This window comes from Doryrhamphus excisus, linkage group LG14, assembly GCF_037039965.1.
Source record: "Doryrhamphus excisus strain RoL-2023G ecotype Guam linkage group LG14, RoL_Dexc_Guam_v1.1, whole genome shotgun sequence".
Classification (NCBI taxonomy): Eukaryota; Metazoa; Chordata; class Actinopteri; order Syngnathiformes; family Syngnathidae; genus Doryrhamphus; species Doryrhamphus excisus.
Genome location: NC_136370.1, coordinates 7,507,476 through 7,528,127, shown reverse-complemented (window position 1 = coordinate 7,528,127; position 20,652 = coordinate 7,507,476). Strand labels below are relative to the sequence as shown.

At 41.2% G+C, this 20,652-nt stretch overlaps 1 protein-coding gene across 2 annotated transcripts in view; it reads left to right on the top strand.

Moving 5' to 3' along the window:
• Positions 1-20,652, top strand: part of pacrg (PARK2 co-regulated) — a 195,237-nt gene that overhangs the window by 88,725 nt on the left and 85,860 nt on the right. For both annotated transcript variants that reach the window (XR_013629774.1, XM_058090713.2), the window contains exon 3: positions 14,074-14,245. Coding sequence is in view for 1 of the 2 variants with exons in the window: in XM_058090713.2 (XP_057946696.2) it covers positions 14,074-14,245 (172 nt within the window). In the remaining variant the exon portion in view is untranslated. The remainder of the gene's footprint in view (positions 1-14,073; positions 14,246-20,652) is intronic.

The window sequence follows — 20,652 nt, the reverse complement described above, 5'->3', positions numbered from 1 at the left end:
CGGGGAGAACATGCAAACTCCACACAGAGATGGTGGAATTGAACTCGGGTCTCCTAGCTGTGAGATCTGCGTGCTAACCACTCGATCACCGTCCAGCCCGGTTTTCAAATTGTATGAATAAAAAAAGAGCCATATATTTGGTTACAGTGCTGGATTCTTAGCATTGATGATAAATATCGATGAAAGTGGGGGTGCAACGATACACGAAATTCTCGGTTCGGTTTGATATATTTGTGTCACAGTTCGATACTTTTGATACAAAACATTGTTACTTTCAATTTTTTAAAATTGTTAGTGGGCTGCACGGCAGTCTAGTGGTTAGCACGCATACCTCACAGCTAGGAGACCAGGGTTCAATTCCACGCTCGGCCATCTCTGTGTGGAGTTTGCATGTTCTCCCCGTGCATGCGTGGGTTTTCTCCGGGTACTCCGGTTTCCTCCCACATTCCAAAAACATGCTAGGTTAATTGGCGACTCCAAATTGTCCATAGGTATGAATGTGAGTGTGAATGGTTGTTTGTCTATATGTGCCCTGTGATTGGCTGGCCACCAGTCCAGGGTGTACCCCGTCTCTCGCCCAAAGACAGCTGGGATAGGCTCCTGCACCCCCCCCCCCCGACCCTCGTGAGGAAAAGCAGTAGAAAATGAATGAATGAATGAAATTGCTAACATTTTTTTCATTGTTCAACATTTTCTGTGTGTTATGAATATGGGAGATGGAGATCAGTGGCTCTGCGCTTGACAATGCAACTTAAGCCAGAGTAGTCGATTGCAGATACACTGAGCTTTCATCACAGACCACCATCAGAAGTTGATAAAATAAATATAAAACTGTTCAATACAGGGGTCACGGTTCGGTATGCATGGACCTATCACGCTTTTTTCCCACTTTTCTAATCTATAAATATGGAATGGCCTTTATTGTCATTATACAAGATGTACAACGAGATTGGAGAGCTTCTCCTTTCAGTGCAGTAGTCAAGTTTAAAAAGAAAAAAAAGGATATAAAAGTAGAGTAAAAAAGACAATTTAACAAGATATATACAAGATATCCAAAATATACACATAGTATTGCACAGGAGCATATGCAGGAGCAGATATATTAATTTTAGTGCAGTGATAAATGGGTCATAGTGCAAATAATGACTGGTGTATACAGATGAGTAAAGTCACATATGAGTGTATTGTAATGGGTTGTTAAATAAATAAATATGATTGAGGTAGTAACAGAGGCAGTGATGGAAATATTGTAACAATGTAGTATTCTCACGTTAAATCTTGCTAATGTATTAAATAGTGAAGTTTGCACATTTGGAGGTGAGCCTTGTAAAACGTTTGGATGGCTATGCACGCTCTGTTTTTTCTAACACCAAATTCTACTGACATCAGTCCAACCCGAACTTCCTTTACATGAGCTGTGGATTCCCTGCTGTTTCCAGAAGTCTGCAGGAGCGCTTGGGGAGTGTGACCGATCACAGCGGATTGGGCGTGTTTGGAATCAATTGAACGGATTGTTTGTGTGGGAAGGAGGGTATCCATGGAAACACTGCAGAAAACGGTGCAGGAAGATCTAGAATACTTTGTGTGTAGGTTATCGTGTGTAGCCGCTCTGTCCACAATTCAATACACAGGGCCGAAAATGAGCATAATAGGTCCCCTTGAATGGTTCGGTCCAGATGCACCCCGAGAGGAAAGACCACAGAAAGTACATAGACTCTATATTTGTTCTGCTATGTAGTTCTAGAGTGAAAACTTTGTGAAACTTAGCTTGTGTATCTGGAAAGTGAAAATTTTGTTTGTGTGAAAGTGAGCTTTAAATCTGTTGTGTCCATTATGTTTCTCCCATAAATTTTCCATGAGTCTTATCTAAGTGTTGCACAACTCGCATCGCACTATGTGAGTGTATCCCAAAGGGCTCCTAAGAGACTTTATTGGACTGACAACACACTGAGCTATTATACTGTATAATATCATGTACTTATAGGTTATCACATGGTTTGTCTGGTATCAGGCCAGGTATCATGCCCATACTGGCACGTGGGGGCATGATACTGGGCCTGATACCAGACAAACCATGTGATGATCTTATTATCACATACTATTTAATCATGAGCTTATTATCACGTACTATTTAATCAAAAGACCATTTTGTTTCCAGAAAATTTTCTGTTCTCTGATTGGTTGTTTCACGGGCACGATACCAGAGCAGCGCGCTCTGAGTGGACAGCTACGGGGGCTGATAATGGGCATGGTTAAACTCTATATTTTATCAGTATCACTGCCCTGGGCTTTGACACAGTATCATTTCGGCCTTTTCCCGTATCATTCATGGGCGCTTTCTAGGGTACAGGGCCAATTAATACTGTAGTATGTGATAATTATAGGTTATCACATGGTTTGTCTGGTATCAGGCCAGGTATCATGCCCCCAAGTGTCAGTATCAGCCCGAGACCGAAGGTTCCAAGATGATCTTATTATCACATACTATTTAATCATGAGCTTATTATCACGTACTATTTAATCAAAAGACCATTTTGTTTCCAGAAAATGTTCAGTTTATTACATGTATTTTATCTAAACAGTATAAACACAATAATTGCAAAAATATTTCAATAATATTTTATCAACAGTCTTATCTTATCAATGTCTGACAATTAAAGTTCCATTAATCAAGTTTGGGCAGCAAAACAAACGCTGTGTGTTCACGCTCGTGCGCTGTTCTCTGATTGGTTGTTTCACGGGCACGATACCAGAGCAGCGCGCTCTGAGTGGACAGCTACGGGGGCTGATACTGGACATGGTTAAACTCTATATTTTATCAGTATCACTGCCCTGGGCTTTGACACAGTATCATTTCGGCCTTTTCCCGTATCATTCATGGGCGCTTTCTAGGGTACAGGGCCAATTAATACTGTAGTAGGTGATAATGTATAATATTTCTATAATATTCAACTTCACTATTTTCCACCCTACTTTTACCTCACCTGACATGAAACTAAAATAGAAGCATTCTCCAAAATCAATCTAACCCACTTCCATGTTTTACCCTTCGCCAACCTCTGTCTTAAGGACTCCTTCTTCCCTATGTCCCCTTACATCCCTGAATTCTTGCTATCTCTTTGGAGTCCAGAGCCCTCTTTGATCTGGAGTCCAGAATACAGGATGAGACTTATCCACTCGCACTAACAAGAACATCCCATTAGCAGCTGGACACAGACACCCTCCGCCTCTTGCCGCTGCTACTGCTGTTGGCCTCTTAAAGAAGATGCTGTTTATTCCTATGTGTTACAAAGTCTGCATTGGTTGGTTTGCACAGAAGCTTTCAATCAGGCTCAATTGTTCTACGTCCGAATGTTCCCTCTGTGATTGATTAGTCCCGAATGTACAACTGAAATGGGCTTTGTTTTGTGTCAAAATGCATCCAGTGCCCGTCACGATATTGTGAAAATGATATGTTTACTATGATACATTGAGGAGGAAAATTATCAGTGTCTTCTGGACCCAACTCCCCCCCTCCCCCACACTCTTGTAATTTCCGCCCTTGCACACACACACAGCAGCCCAGCAAATCTGCCACGTTATCGTAAACACAGCGAACTATTTGTCTTGGTCTCTATTGTTCGGGCTCCGTGCACGAAAATCATTGGAACTCATTCATCACATTCGACGTTGAAAATGAGCACATTTGTTTGAACATTTTATGATGATTTTTTATTTTTTCCCCAGTACAGTTGGAGGAAGATTCATCAAAGCCAAACTGGCAGGGGGTAGATGCTCTCCACTCATGATGTTTGTTTGCTGAAAAAGCACTATTCTGTTCACACATACGCTAATAGAATGGATGACCAAAATATATATCAACTGTACATCAAACCAGCCCATGAAAATGCACTTGAATTTCATTCATTTATTATTCATCATGCATCATTCATCAATAATCATCATTCATAATCGAGTTATAGCTTAGGCTATATCCTGTTTTTATTTATATGCTACAAATGCAGCTAGTTTTCTGATATATATGTGTGATAATTATTGCTGTTGACTTATCTGTATTGTTCGATATTATTATTAACTCACACACTCACATAGCACAACTCAGAGAAAAGTGATTCATGGAAAAATGGGAGACACACCCAAGTCATTTTCTTCTTCTTCTTTCTTAATTTATTTCAGACATGCATACTATGTTACATTATTCTTTCTCACATATACATTTACAATATATATATATATATATATACATACACACACATATACATACATATACATGCACACATATCTACATACATATATATATATACATATACACATACATGCATACACACAACACCTCATTACTACACATGTCTGAAAAGGAGCAGGAAGAAGCAAAGCTTATTAAATCCTACCCCTTCTCCACGCCATAGCAGTTACCAATTCAATAAGTGATTATTTTTTTTTCCCACACATATAATCACAGAATCTTACATAAGACAAAACAACAAAAGAGTGGGAACATCGGACACCCCAGCAAAACCCCAGGACATTGCCGAAGCACACCACCATGGCTGAGATTGATTGACAAAAAAGGTTCTTCTCTCATTCCGTGTGGAAGTGGTAAGTGGTAAGAAAAACTTTATTAAGTTCAGAATAAGTAAACTGTTGAGGCTCATTAGCTTGCTATGCTAAAGTGGGCGGTCTGTTATGATCCTGCAGAGATCCCACAGCCTTCAGCATTATTTATGCCGTAAATGGTTTATTTTATCAACCCACCTGGCCCCGACCCCCCTAGCCCCCGAGTGCACCCACCGAGTGCCCAGCACCCCAGCAATCCCCGCACACCCCACACATTTTCACTTTCACTTCCCAGGGGCGGCGCAACTGCGATACACACTCTGAGAGAGATATGATTTGAATTGGCATTAATGTGACAAACACCAAATGTGTTTTGAAGGAGTCCCGTGTCCCGTGTTAGCTACCCTCGCTGTACAATAGTCTTTAATTACCACATGTATGCTAACAAACAAAACACTGGCAAAGTCTCCTGTTTCTTGTCACAAACAGCCAGTGATAGATTGTCCCTTTCTATTCCCTAACAGGAAAAAAAAACGCCCCTGAGGGACCCTTGTGTGCGGAAGTACTTTGAAGTGTCCACATTTAATTCGTCTGTATGATAAATGAGCGGCGGGCCGGGGTTGTGTAGCCTGTGAGGCGAAAACATCAGCTCGCTCGACAAGGGTAACAAATGTAGAAATAGCTGATAAGCTGACTGTCTCTCCCTCCTGCCCCTTGCTTGTTGTTGTTGTGCTCCCCGCAGACCCCTTACAGCGAGATAACAAAGCCGTCCTATCAATCAAAGCCATCAATGGCGGGGCTGCGGATTAGAGACAGTGATTTGGGGGTTGATTGCAAGGGGAAATGCTGATTGCACCTCCCCTCTCTTTCACTTGATTATGCTGTGCTTGTGTTGTCGTCAGGCTCCGCTGTTGTAGTTGTAATCACTGGATGCAAAGAGCAGGAGGCGTGGCTTCTGGATCCACAGGATGCAGCCTTAATTCCACGTGCAATGACGATACAGTCACTGATGGCATTAGAAAAATTGCTGTCTTTACAAGTGTTGAGTATTCTGATTGTTCTAAACTCCTATTTACACAGCAGTGTGATTTTACCTGTACTCTGTCTATACCACCAATAGCTGAAGTCACTTTGAGATTCAAGCTACTGTAGTTTGGACAAAATCAACAATGCTTTGAATTTTGCGAATTTTGAATTTTGTCCGGATTTTGTAGGTATATTAATTAATATGCAGGCAATATGCACATTTTACATATTTTTGGCTGAATTAAACATTTTTAAACATCAAATGGCACATATAAGGCATTCAGAAAATGCATTTAATATGTGGTATTCTATGTTATACTAATATTTTGCACATATTGCACTTATTGGGTGGCACGGCGGTCTAATGGTTAGCGCACAGATCTCACAGCTAGGAGGACCAGGGTTCAATTCCACCCTCGGCCATCTCTGTGTGCTCTCCCCGTGCATGCGTGGGTTTTCTCCGGGTACTCCGGTTTCCTCCCACATTCCAAAAACATGCTAGGTTAATTGGTGACTCCAAATTGTCCATAGGTATGAATGTGAGTGTGAATGGTTGTTTGCCTATATGTGCCTTGTGATTGGCTGGCGACCAGTCCAGGGTGTACCCCGCCTTACGCCCAAAGTCAGCCGGGATAGGTTCCAGCATATGGATGGAATTTAAACCTGCAATATATGCCTGTAATTCCGGCGATTAAGTTTGGTGTTTGTCTAACCAAACAATTACTTAGTAATTGGCTGAGTGGCCAATGTAGAATACTACATACCGAAGTTGAACTTGTATTTTAGTTACTTTAGGCATTTCTTATGCTTGAAAATGCTTAATTTTGGCCAGAAAACATACATATGTCTAAATATGTATGCTAGTTTAAGTAATAAAAGCAAACCACGAATCAGCGATAATTTATTACTGTATTTTCTGGACTATAAGTCGCACAATGCCAAAAATGCTTAATTAGGTAGGAAAAAACAATAACAATCTCCATTCAACAATCTCCTTGTAACAGTGCACTGACTCCATGACCCCGCTAGCATTCTTTACCATTCAATAATCTCTATTCTTTATGACGGTCACGACACTCAAGGGGTTGAGATAGAGATTTATTGGCGCACGTTCATAAACTGAGGGCTACCTGTATGCAGAGGGAGTGTACACAGAGTTCACCATTTGTAAACATAGTTCAACATCTTGTCTTTGTCAAAATTCCCGAACTCATTCTGTTCCTGGTGTTTGAAGCGTCTTTGAGGCCTGGGATTGGTCTTTTCCAGCATTTGTTTGCCATCGACACAACTGACACTCTCCTGCCAGTGAATTGAACTGAGCATACTTGCATGCTTGTTAGATGGAAACAGCTGTCAGAGGAGATAGCGAGAGAGTAACCGACTTTCCGTGTTCCAGTCTCATTGTGACCTCCAAGAAAGTCAAATTCCTCCTACAACTAAGTCGGGGCTCCATTTGGGCGTCAAACAATGGCTGTCAAATGCTTACAGAAACCCTGACACATTCAACTGTAGTGTAAACTTTTTACAGCTCATCCTCAGGGTGAGATGTACTGAGTACTCCCTGTTTTCCAAAAACTGTCACAGCTTCTCATCAGTGTTGACTGATGGGAATCCGGTGCGGTGTGTGTTATTTTTAGTGCTTGTTGCTTCGTGCCTCGCCTCTGATATGCTCTTTCAATGCATACCTCTATTTAGGTATCATCATGTACATACCCTTGGAACTTGTACAGTGGAACATCAAAGAATCAACATCGAATGCTCATGCACCCATAATAAATTCTCCCCTTCTCTTGACGCTGACGTTCTCCGCCGATTTTGGGTCAACATTTGCAATAAAAGTGACTGTTGTAATTATTAGGTTAGATTCAGCTCCAGAAACCCTTACCCTTCTCTTTTCAGCTGCTTTCTTCAGCTATGGAAAAACAGAAAAAAAATCTGCACAATCCCTCGTTTATTGCGGCTAATTGGTTCAGACCAACCAGGACGAGCGGATTTTTACAAATTGAATTATTTACAAATAGCTAAAGCATCGAAAACCTGTTTTTCCAACCCTCTACATACGGTGTTAACAATATTAAAGCCCTCTAAACAGGACATAACACACCTATAGTCAACTTTAAACTTGTATTACCTAATATAAGATAAAATAAACAATTTACGGCATAAATAATGCTGAGGCATAACAGAATAACAGACGTCCTACTCTAGCATAGCAAGCTAATGAGCCTCTACAGTTTACTTATTCTAAACTTAAGAAAGCGTTTCTTACCACTTCCACATGGAATGAGAGGAGAACCTTTTTCAATCAATCTCAGCCATGGCATGTCCCCTCGCCTCTGCTGGCTCAGGAGCCAGTCTCCATGCAATGTGAAATATATAATGAAAAATAAATATTATAACTATATAAATAATATATACATTCATTCATTTTCTACCGCTTTTCCTCACAAGGGTCGCGGGGGGTGCTAGAACCCATCCCAGCTGTCTTTGGGCAAGAGGCGGGGTACACCCTGCACTGGTCGCCAGCCAATCACAGGGCACATATAGACAAACAACCATTCACACTCACATTCATACCTATGGACAATCATGTTTTTGGGAGGCGGCACGGCAGTCGAGTGGTTAGTGCGCAGGCCACACAGCTAGGAGACCAGGGTTCAATTCCACCCTTGGCCATCTCTGTGTGGAGTTTGCATGTTCTCCCCGTGCTTGCGTGGGTTTTCTCCGGGTACTCCGGTTTCCTCCCACATTCCAAAACATTGTTTGTCTATATGTGCCCATTGTTTGTCTATGGGCACATTTGTCTATATGTGCCCTGTGATTGGCTGGCGACCAGTCAAGGGTTGACCCCGCCTCACGCCTGAAGACAGCTGGGATAGGCTCCAGCACGGGGAGAACATGCAAACTCCACACAGAGATGGCCGAGGGTTAAATAATATATTATATAATATAATAAATATAATATAATAATATATAATTAATAATAATAATAGTCAAAGTCTGCGTCTGTGACCCACCAGTTGAGGATTCCTGGTCTACGCTCTCATTTTCACAACTTTTCAAACATACTTTAATATTTGTTTTGCTCTCTCTGTAGCAATTAGGCTCAAGGCACATCTACCCCACATACATTTTTTTCTTTGCATCTTCTGCACTGCTCCATAGCCTCTATGCTAACAGTCGTGACTCACACCCACCATGGCCAAGTGGCCCGGCAGCTTATCGCGTCAGCGCACACACAAGAACGTACACGGCGACGCGTCCACCCTCCCACACACACACGCCTCTGTGCACAATGCCATGCAGCCGTCGCGTGTGCAAAGTGGCATCACGCTGGCTCCACTGTGCCTGTCAGCGGTAACGAGCACTGCCTCTGCTCTCGGGCTTCCCATTGGACTGACCGCAACAGACTTGCAGGTCGGTGTCTAAGGGGCTAATTGCTGCTACCTGCCTCTGCACCGCTCCCATTGACTCCCCAGACTGCTGGTCGGGGGGGTGGGATTCCCACAGGCATCCAAAGACAAACAAACCTGAGCGAATGGATCAATAGCGGATACAAGCCTTAGCAATCAGTACAGCTGATTAAGATTCTCTACAAAGAGTATGTGTGAAGGTGTTTGCCGACTACACCCCACACCCCTCTCCAGTACTACTACTACTACTTCTTCAGTGCCAGCTAGAATCTGCAGCTGATCCCTAAGTGGATTGTTTATGTGATTTTGATCAAGAGCATCACAGACTCCAGAGGCGTCCTTTACACAGCAGCACATTAATGCTCCCACGTAATGATGCCCACAGCATGTCAGCTTCACAACATGGGAGCTGAGATAGTGCCGGGGCCAGATAATGCTGTACAGGAACACCTTGCATTTTATCAACATGAATACGAGAACATATACAGTTGTTTGGAGCATTGCATGAGAAATTTTAACTTCTATTTGCTGCTTTCTCTTTTCATGTTAGCAAAATTATGTTTCATTGCTCAAGTGATTGCTTGTTCAAATAGCACTGAATGTCTAAGTTCACTTTCAGACAGGGGAGCATAGCTTTTGCCTGTGTACACTGAATTTAGAGGTGAAAACAACCTGAACACCCGATAGATGTTTATGAGTTTATGGAAAATGAGACAGAGAAGATGAAGTTAAAGGGTGACCAATTATGCTCAGGTCTTTTGTATTGAGGCGTGGACTCTTATAGAGCAGCTACACACAATAACCAGCACAGAAAGCTTTCTAGATCTTCCAGAATCTGCACCTATTCAGCTGTATTTCTTTGGATTTTGTGCTTCCTGCAAAAAGCGGTCTATTTTTATTTATTCCACCCACGGCACGCCCACTTCGCTGTGGTTGGTCACACTCTCAAGTGCTCAGAACGACTTCTGGTGTTGTATCGCTATCTGCGGTGAATGTTGGATTTTAACATACGGCCATATGTGTTGGATCCCGAATCAGATCTGTAAGGGGATACTGTACAGTCCGAAGTTTGTCAAGAAAAGAGGTTACTTCAAAACGTCTCTCAATGGTAAATAGCTTTAGCATTTTAGCCTTTTTTGCAGCATCTGTAACCTGTAATGTGTTTTGCGGGACTACCAGTGTGTACAAAACTTGGGTAGACCCACTAACTGTGGTGAGAAAAGGCTATTACCAACTCCGCTCATTGTATGCACACTCTATAATGCTACACAGACAACAGCGTTTGTTCCGTGACTTACACAAAATAAACAAAGTTAGGACACTGATAAATTGTTACTTCCTATTTGCCCTTCTGACACAAGACCAAGTAACGTTGGAAAAGCCGAGGGCTTCAGGAAGTTTATTGGCTCGTCCGGCTGCATACTGGCCCATGTTCACAAAACAGCCCAGTGTGAAATGCTTGAACTTTTGCTGGTCAGGAATCAGGAACACCAACCACATATGCCTGATGTTTTCCTTGTTAGGAATTGAAAACAAATGTGGCTTTCCCTTACACCCCAATAGAAGCATAGAGCATATCTGGCCTACAGCCCACGGCCATATAATTTGTTGTAATTTTGTGTATTATTGTAATTTTCCAAATATTTAAACTTTCTTCTTAAGTAGTCTTCACACATTTTGTTTTTGTAATTCATTCATTCATTTTCTTCCGTTTTTTCCTCACGAGGGTCGCGGGGGGTGCTGGAGCCTATCCCAGAGGCGAGGTGCACCCTGGACTGGTGGCCAGCCAATCACAGGGCACATATAGACAAACAACCATTCACACTCACATTCATACCTATGGACAATTTGGAGTCACCAATTAACCTAGCATGTTTTTGGAATGTGGGAGGAAACCGGAGTACCCGGAGAAGACCCACACATGCACGGGGAGAACATGCAAACTCCACACAGAGATGGCCGAGGGTGGAATTGAACTCTGGTCTCCTAGCTGTGAGGTCTGCGCGCTAACCACTTGACTGCCGTGCAGCCCCCAATTATATTTATTCACATGATTATTTATTACAAATTAAAGTCAATAGTGCAACAAAAAACACAAATATTTGTGGAAAAAAAACATAGATGACTACTGATAATAATCAATATCATCACGATAGTATCTGATCCCAGTACTACCCTTGTATTGTTGTTTGTTTGTTTTTTTAATATCCATCCTGTTTAGAGGAGGCCCCATAAAAACAGGGTGTCTCCCCCTGCAGGACATTAGACATTAACATGCAAACTCCACACAGAGATGGCCGAGGGTGGAATTGAACCCTGGTCTTGTTTTTGTAATAATATTTCTTTATTTCCATAATTTTTTCACTTCATTCCTTTATTATAATATTTTCCACAACCTGTTTTTATTTAGTTTTGTTTGTTCCTCAGAATATTACAAATGAAAAAAATACATATTTTTCAAGTCGATATGATGACATAATTTTTCAATGTACTGTCAATGTAAGTATGATTCTTCCCAAAGTGCCATCTAGTGCCCACACTACACTACTGTGCCCCTTCTTCCTTTCTTCCTTTCACATTTGTGTTTGTTCCTGACCTACAATACTGATCTTGGCCAAGCACACAGAGAAAGGTCAAGGTTAGACAACAAATTGCCTTAAAGCAATCAGCTCCGTCTCGTTGCACCGGGACACCTCCGTCCGTCTCTGTCGCCATCTCGCCATCTTCCGTCATTCCCTGATGTGTTTACTAAGCCCTCCGAGAGTGGGGGGGCTTGCTTTGAAGTCTCCAGGTCTGGAGTCCGGGTGACTTGAAAGTGCATGGGTGACATTTGAGCGGCGAGCAGCGTGACCCTGCAGTGCTGCTGCTGTGTTTCTATGTACTGTATGTGTGTATTGGAAGGACGCTATCTCCTCCTGGTTGCTTCAGCTGTCCTCAAAGACCGGAGGGGGCATGTGGGGGATATTTGCCTTTGCAGCAAAGGGGATTTCCTTTCATCCTGTGAAAAACAGTATCCGCCCTTCAACCCTTAACCTCACGGTCAACAATCGTGCCACCGGGACGCTGTGCCGCAGCTGATACCGCGTTATAAATACACACCCTGTAACCTGATCTACTAGCCCAAGTGACACATTTAACTTATGATTCTGTCATAGACACTCATGGACAACCTCTGTCATGCATGGACTTAATAAGCAGAGCGTGATGGTTGTCGTCAACGACACCCTTTCGTGTGTTGGTGTGTGTCTTGTCAATGTCGTAAACAGGTGTTGATCTTACAGAAGACCACATGTCCATGTGGGGTGATCTTCAACAGCTGCACCCATATACCATGCAAAAACTGAGCCTTAATCTACGACTAGATAAATAAAACCTCCAAACTGCAAAACAGAATATTACAGTCATTTTTCAAATATAAAATAATGTCATCAGGGTCAAACCCATATTTTCCGGAAAATGTCCATTATTCTTAAATGCAAATGTTGACAGGAGCCATATTGCAGTACATTCATTCATTCATTCATTTTCTACCGCTTTTCCCCATGAGGGTCACGTAGGGTGCTGGAGCCTATCCCAGCTGTCTTCGAGCGAGAGGCGGGGTACACCCTGGACTGGTCGCCAGCCAGTCACTGGGCACAATATAGACAAACAACCATTCACACTCACATTCATACCTATGGACAATTAGGAGTCGCCAATTAACCTAGCATGTTTTTGGAATGTGGGAGGAAACCGGAGTCAGTGCAGTACAATTAAGAAAAAAATGTAAATAAAACACAATAAAAACAGCCTTCTATGTACATTATTATCAATACTTGTGTATCAATATTGTGCAATGAGAGAATAAATGGAAATGTTACATTTCACATTTGAATCGATACAGTCCTGATACACAAGCACCAGGTATCGTATTGTTACTCAACGCTCCTGGTTGGCTCACCACTTCTGGAAAGGTTCACCACTGTTACATGCATCCATTTTCTACACCGCTTATCCTCAGTAGGGTCACGGACATGCTGGAGCCTATCCCAGCTGACTTTGGGCGAGAGGCGGTCTACATCCTGGACTGGTGGCCAGCCAATCACAGGGCACATATAGACAAACAACCATTCACACTCACATTCATACCTATGGACAATTTGGAGTCGCCAATTAACCTAGCATGTTTTTGGAATGTGGGAGGAAACCGGAGTACCCGGAGAAAAACTACGAACATATGGGGAGAACATGCAAACTCCACACAGAGATGCCCAATCGGGAAATCGAACCCGGGTCTCCTTGCTGTGTTGTGTGCAAACCACTTGTCTACCATGCAGCCTAACCACTGTCCCATTTGAAAACATTTGAACGATGCCAGGAGAATCAAAATGTTACTTTTTGATGGTTGATGGTTCCTATTGATTCTCAAGACTCGATGCCCAACCCAAGTACCCATTTTTTAACTTTGTAAAAATACATAAACCACTGTAAAACATAGTTTCACAAGTAAAACGCTAAAACAAACTACTGTTTATACAACCTATGATGATGCTGTGTACCTGGGACTTGTACCTCATTGTACCGAGCAACCAGGACAAAGACACATAATGCTTTTTCTACTGTTTTCAAATGCAAAAAGTGCAATTTCTAATCTATGGTTATCAGTACACTTTTTCTGTGATAGTCTTTTTCACTTTATGGTGGAATTACATTATTTTAATCTATAGTAATGGTAATGGTTTTATTTCATTTGAACATGCATCAGATTACAATTGAGTGCATCCCATAATCAGTTCACAGTTCCACATGTCCAAAAGGAGTAGGAAGAAGCAAAGCTTATTAAATCCTACCCCTCCATCTGGTACTTTTACAATCAGTAACTGTTACATTTGTTCACTTCCTGCTTTCCATAATACAGTTTAAGGTTGTTGTTTTTTCAATAATGCTGAAGTACTGAAGTACAAGGTGATATGACCATCCAATGACATAATGGGTACCATAGTAACTGTCAATATAGTGATATAGTGATATATATCTATTATATAGCTCTATTACATCATAATCTATTATCACATTGAAATATCTCTTCTGTCCTCAGGTGGAGCTGGAGAAGCTGGACTACCACCACTTCTTGCCTCTGTTCTTTGACGGTTTATGCGAGACGGCGCACCCGTATGAGTTTTTTGCCCGACAGGGCATCCATGACCTACTGGAGCACGGCGGCCCAAAGATTCAGCCCGTCATACCGCAACTCATCATCCCCATCAAGAGTAAGTCTAAAGTATAATAATCAACATATGCTGCGTTGAAATATATTGAAATATATTCAAAAAGAGTTAATTCTATTTAAGTGCTTGGTAAATATCATCATTTCTTCATCACTGACTGACAGGCAAGAGAGTTTCACTGCATCTTTAATAAAAACGTAGCATCCCACTCTTGAATTATTAACTGTTTTGATACATCGCATTACATTTTAATCAGCCTTGTCTGGTCTTATCCAAAATGAATATTTGTTTGACAGCTCACTGTTTACACGTAATTTGGTACATTTTGCGTCTTTGGTAAGCTGTCATTTTGAAAATGAGTCATTATGGTTTAGTTTGAGCTGTGGTGTAGCAATTGTTGTTGATTTGAAGCTTCCCCGTTAGTCTTTATACACAAATAATTCCAAGTAGTCTGACCCAGTATCAGTCAAAAACCAGCAAGAAAGAAGTTGTTTATTTGGAAAAACACTGTAAATATTGTTAGGAAGCTTCTATATAAGTCACAAGCTAAAAATAATATGCATAATCTAAGGTGGGGGTGCTACAAGTGAACGGTTAACATGTTACTGCTGAGTTAGCTTATCTATAATCAGAATGATAAAGATTTAAGTTTCATCTTTACTATGCGAATCAGGAGGGGGGCTTAATGTCAGCTGACTGATCACATGACATCTATAAAGGTAACATTATATGATCGACATAATGGTGTACGGGTACAAATTATCATTCATTCATTCATTTTCTACCGCTTGTCCTCACGAGGGTCGCGGGGGATGCTGGAGCCTATCCCAGCTGTCTTTGGGCGAGAGGCCGGGTACACCCTGGACTGGTCGCCAGCCAATCACAGGGCACATATAGACAAACAACCATTCACACTCATTCATACCTATGGACAATTTGGAGTGGCCAATTAACCTAGCATGTTTTTGGAATGTGGGAGGAAACCGGAGTACCCGGAGAAAACCCACGCATGCACGGGGAGAACATGCAAACTCCACACAGAGATGACCAAGGGTGGAATTGAACCCTGGTCTCCTAGCTGTGAGGTCTGCTCGCTAACCACTCGACCAGCGTGCCGCTCGGGTACAAATTAAAGTTTTTTAAATTAAACAAGGGCAGCACGGCGGAGGAGTGGTTCGTGCACAGACCTCACAGCTAGGAGACCAGGGTTCAATTCCACCCTCGGCCATTATGAATTCATAAATGAATTACCACTACGGCTGCATGTAAGATGAGTGGTTAGCGTGCAGGAGATCTGGGATCGAGTGGGATCTACGTGCATGCGTGGGTTTTCTCCGGGTACTCCGGTTTCCTCCCACATTCCAAAAACATGCTAGGTTAATTGGCCACTCCAAATTGTCCATAGGTATGAATGTGAGTGTGAATGGTTGTTTGTCTATATGTGCCCTGTGATTGGCTGGCGACCAGTCCAGGGTGTACCCCGTCTCTCACCCAAAGACAGCTGGGATAGGCTCCAGCACCCCCTGCGACCCTTGTGAGGAAAAGCGGTAGAAAATGAATGAATGAATAAATTAAAATGTTATCTGAATGTTATCTGCACCTTCTACAGTTACCACACTAGCGAGCATGTGAGGTCCTCATGTGTTGGACCTTTCCTATTCCTCCATGGACCTCGGGGGCCCGGTTGCCCTTGTTTGTTTTGTTTTTTTTAAGCAAGCACCGCCCCGGAACGCGTCGGCTCTAAAAGCATGCTCGATAATCTACTGCCAAAGTCGTGACAAGCTACTTTTAGCCGTGTCACCACCACGTGCTTGGTTTTCTTTTCCACGCTAACACGTCCACAGACACACTCAGTTGTTGGGTGGACAGAAGGGGTCACTTCTCAAGGTGGAGGACCTCCAAAATAGACATGAGGAATTTGCAGCTATAGGGCAGAACAAAGACAGTTCAGAGTATGACTTTTTTTTTTTTTTGATTTGGTGCCTCTGCCAAGTGAAGTGTCACTTTCAAAGTGGCACCCCTTGGGCCAACATCGGGTTCGTGTCCTGGACAGGTGGCTTGTGATGTGCACGTGAAGTGGGTCAAACTGGATGTTTGAGGAGGCACGATATACAGATATACAATCTGTTCCTGCTTGACTCCCAAGTGTGTTTGAATTCCAGGTGACATCATTTGTTCCAGCCATCTCAAAAGCTTTATTACCTGCATGGTGGGGGTGATGATCAGTCTTAACTGTCGTACAAGTGTAAAAAGAAGCTAACCGCTGTGTCATCAACTCAATGAAAATAAACATTTAGTCAGGCCAGCTCGGAGACCCGAGTTCAATTTTACCCTTGGGCATCTCTATGTGGAGTTTGCATGTTCTCCCGGTGCATGCATGGGTTTTCTCGGATTTCCTCCACATTCCAAAAACTCCAAATTCCAAATTCCAAATTGTCCATAGGTATGAATGTGAGTGTGAATGGTTGTTTGTCTATATGTGCCCTGTGATTGGCTGGCGACCAGTCCAGGGTGTACCCCGCCTCTCGCCCGAAGACAGCTGGGATAGGCTCCAGCACCCCCGCGAGCCTTGTGAGGAAAAGCGGTAGAAAATGAATGACTGAATGTGAGTGTGAATGGTTGTTTGTCTACATGTGCCCTGAGAAAACCACATGCAAACTCCACACAGAGGCTGGAATTTAACTGGGGTCTCCTAACTGTGAGGCTACTACAGAAACTACTACAGAAAACACATTCAGAAACTATGCTATGTGTTTCACATGCCGTATAGTATTGCCATATAAAGGATTTTTGATGACACTCCTGTCATATAAAGGATCTTTGTCAGCGGTCCTTAAAAACAGCAAAGTGATTGTAGCATACCTGTATAAAGGATTTTTGACTTGCATTATTGCAATATTTTTTCAATAGTTTTCCTGTTGTATAGAGGATCTGTTCTATATATAGTCTATGACGTGATGATAGTGGTCCCTAATGTGGCATAAAGTAGATAATGTGCCATCTCTTCACAGTAGAAATAACTGGATGCACTCACTTTGCCCCCAAACCTCCTAACACATTAGTATATGAATTCAAGCCCCTCGGCAGTTTTGGTCGTTTACATTTAGGAAGCCCGAGCAAAAGGTGACGCCATTCTTTCTTTGCGCTGATAATGGAATTTTAAATGACCCACTCCTTATTAACTTTTGGGGTTATTAAAAAATTGTAAAAAAGTCTGCTGTTTCGTTCTATGAGGCAAAACTAGCAGTCCGTGTCCGTGTTGTAGATTAATTACTTCTCCAAAAGACGAGAGAGGGAAGTAAAAAAAAAAAAAAAAAGCTGTCTCTCGTCCAAAAATGGCAGCATATATATATTTTTCTCCAGCACTGACGTTAATACACCTTCAATGTGGCTGGCAGCCTCTTATCTGCACAGCCACTGAGTCGCGTCAGGCTCTGGTGAATTTTGATGATGAATGCAGGTCACCCGGTGAGAATACACAATGAAGTAGTCTCTGGCTGACGTGACCATATCACATTCCAAGGATTGACTTCCCCCCCCCCCCCTCTGTACACCTTCATTTAACCTTACAGCGCTAACATGTCATTTAAAAGTAGAAATGCATGGTCATTTGCACGTAGACACCCACAGCGTATGCTACCAGGCATTCTATCGTTAACCGATACTAGAAATATTGCTCAACAGTGCAATCAGTAACAATAACAAAGTTTTAGCAAATAATGCATAAAGCAGGGGTGTCCAACCTACGGTCCACTGCACATTCTAAAAATATCATTTGACAAATAAATACATTCAAAATACTATGAGAAAAATGTTGTATTCTAATAAAAAAATAGTCACAATTGTATGAGAATAAAATTATCAAATGAAATATAAGACATAATATGTCAAACAAACAATAAAGCTGTAATTTTTGAAACATTAGATTGGGCAAAAAAGTTATATTCTTATGAGAATAAAGTCAAAATATTATGAGGAACAAGTCATAATGTTACAAAAAGAAAATGTACAAGATGTTTTGAATATTTTCAAAATTATTTTTTAATTAACAGCAGAAATGGGGAAAAACAGCATGAATTTTAGAGAATTTGAGAATTAAGTCAAAATATAAGGAACAAAAACTTAAAATTATTACATGAATAAAGTCATATTATAAAGAAAATTTACATTTTAGTAGCAAAAGTAAAAGTTTTATTCATTCATTCATTCATTCATTTTGTATTGCTTATCCTCACAAGGGTTGCTGGAGCCTATCCCAGCTTTCTGGGATTTTTTTTTTTTTGGAATGTGGGAGGAAACCGGAGTACCATCAAACAAATTTCAATATTAGTTAATGACAACACAACTGGTATGAATAGGTATGAATGTGAGTGTGAATGGTTGTTTGTCTATATGTGCCCTGTGATTGGCTGGCGACCAGTCCAGGGTGTACCCCGCCTCTCTCCCAAAGACAGCTGTGATAGGCTCCAGCATGCCCGCGACCCTAATGAGGATAAGTGGGATAGAAAATGAATGAATGAATGATCTGAAACATTAAAGTGTGACAAAAAAGAAATAAGAAAGGTGGCAAACCACTGAATAACTTCTTAGAATGTCTACATGTGCCAATGTCAAAGGGGCCCTTGCATCCTTTCATTTTTCACTATGTGGCCCCCACAGGTTCCCTTTTATGAAATTACCGGTTGTTTTTGAAGTCATGTAGAAAAAACATTCTTCATGCCACCTCTGACAAAAAAAAAAAAAAAAAAAAAAAGAAATCAAGCTTTGGTACACATCTTAAAATGAAGCTGTGTCAACTGTCAGTCTGCTGTAAACATGGAGGCCGTTTGATCATGTTGTTTTTTTCAGGCTAACCTAGCATGATATTGCTGTTAGAATATAAGGGTAATGTCAGCACTGCAGGTCACATAAATATGTAAAAATAGTATTGCTGAGGTTTGTGTCATCTTGTCCCGCTTTTTGCGTGATATATGGGGCATTTATTACGTTGGACAAGTGCAGAGTTACATTATATATATAAAAAGTGGTCTTTTTGTGTTTTATTACTGTATTTGATGTCCTTAATGTGTTTTGTGTGTACAGTGTGAGTGAGCTAGGAGGTAATTTAGGTATAAATGCATTATGTTCCCTCTAAACTGATCTTTTTTTTTAGGGTTAGGGTTAGGGTTAGGATTTTATTTTATTTTATTTTATTTTATTTTATTTTATTTTATTTTTTTTAATTTTATTTTATTTTATTTTATTTTATTTTATTTTTTAAAATTTTATTTATTTTATTATTTTTTTAATTTTAATTTTGTATTTTATTTGGACAAATATATGAAACATTACAGTGCATTTTTTACATCAATCAAAATATAACTTTCCATTATTTACATTTGTATTCAATCAATCTGATCACAAGCCCAAAAGGAGTAGGCTGAATCAAAAGCTTATAAATGCCGACCCCTTTTTTAAGCTTTTGCTTGTATTTTCAGCGCACAGCAAATCCTTGCAGCGCACAAAATAAAACCCAACCTGAACTGTAAAAAAATATATATATTGTGAGACCGGCGACAAGAAGCGGTAATGATGAACACTGTCCATTCAATGATTATCTCCTGTTGGCAGTTAATCAATTGGTGAACAGCGCGTTGTATGTACATGCCGCTGTTTTGCATGTTAGCGTATAGCTCATGGAGGCAGCGGAGTTAAGAGAGATAAATACTGCTTGCTTAACACGTATTATGGTGAAAAGAACAGGAAGTACCACATCCATTCACCAAGCTATAAAGTAATAAAAAAGGTCTTTTCAGGTGGATTGGCTGTCGAAGTATGTGGGAACAGAAGAACAAGACTTGAATGTGGGTCAGATTTGTTGGATTTTGTGAAAGAGAAAAGACTGCTCGGAAAAAACATGCTGCAAAGTCAAAGTGGCGAGACAGTTTTCTGCGTGGAAAGTGTGGATTTAATGCACGGCTTGACCGTGCATGTAGTACTGGTATGTTTTTTTATGGCTGGGTTTGTCTGTATGTGAAATGTTATTTTTGAAAATTTGTTTGATGGTACTCCGGTTTCCTCCCACATTCCAAAAACATGCTAGGTTAATTAGCGACTCCAAATTGTCCATAGGTATGAATGTGAGTGTGAATGGTTGTTTGTCTATAATGTGCCCTGTGATTGGCTGGCGACCAGTCCAGGATGTACCCTGCCTCTCGCCCAAAGACTGCTGGGATAGGCTCCAGCACCCCCCGCGAGGAAAAGCAGTAAAAAATGAATCAATGAATGAATAGTATGAATGGACTTTTTGAATTTACATTACACCCAGACACCCAAAAATGACTAAACGAAATGTTTCAAAAATGTATTTAATAATAAATGATTACTGTTTTGTGGTTGACTATGGCCTATTATTGATAAAAATATATGGAAAAAACAAATTGTCCATAGGTATGAATGTGAGTGTGAAT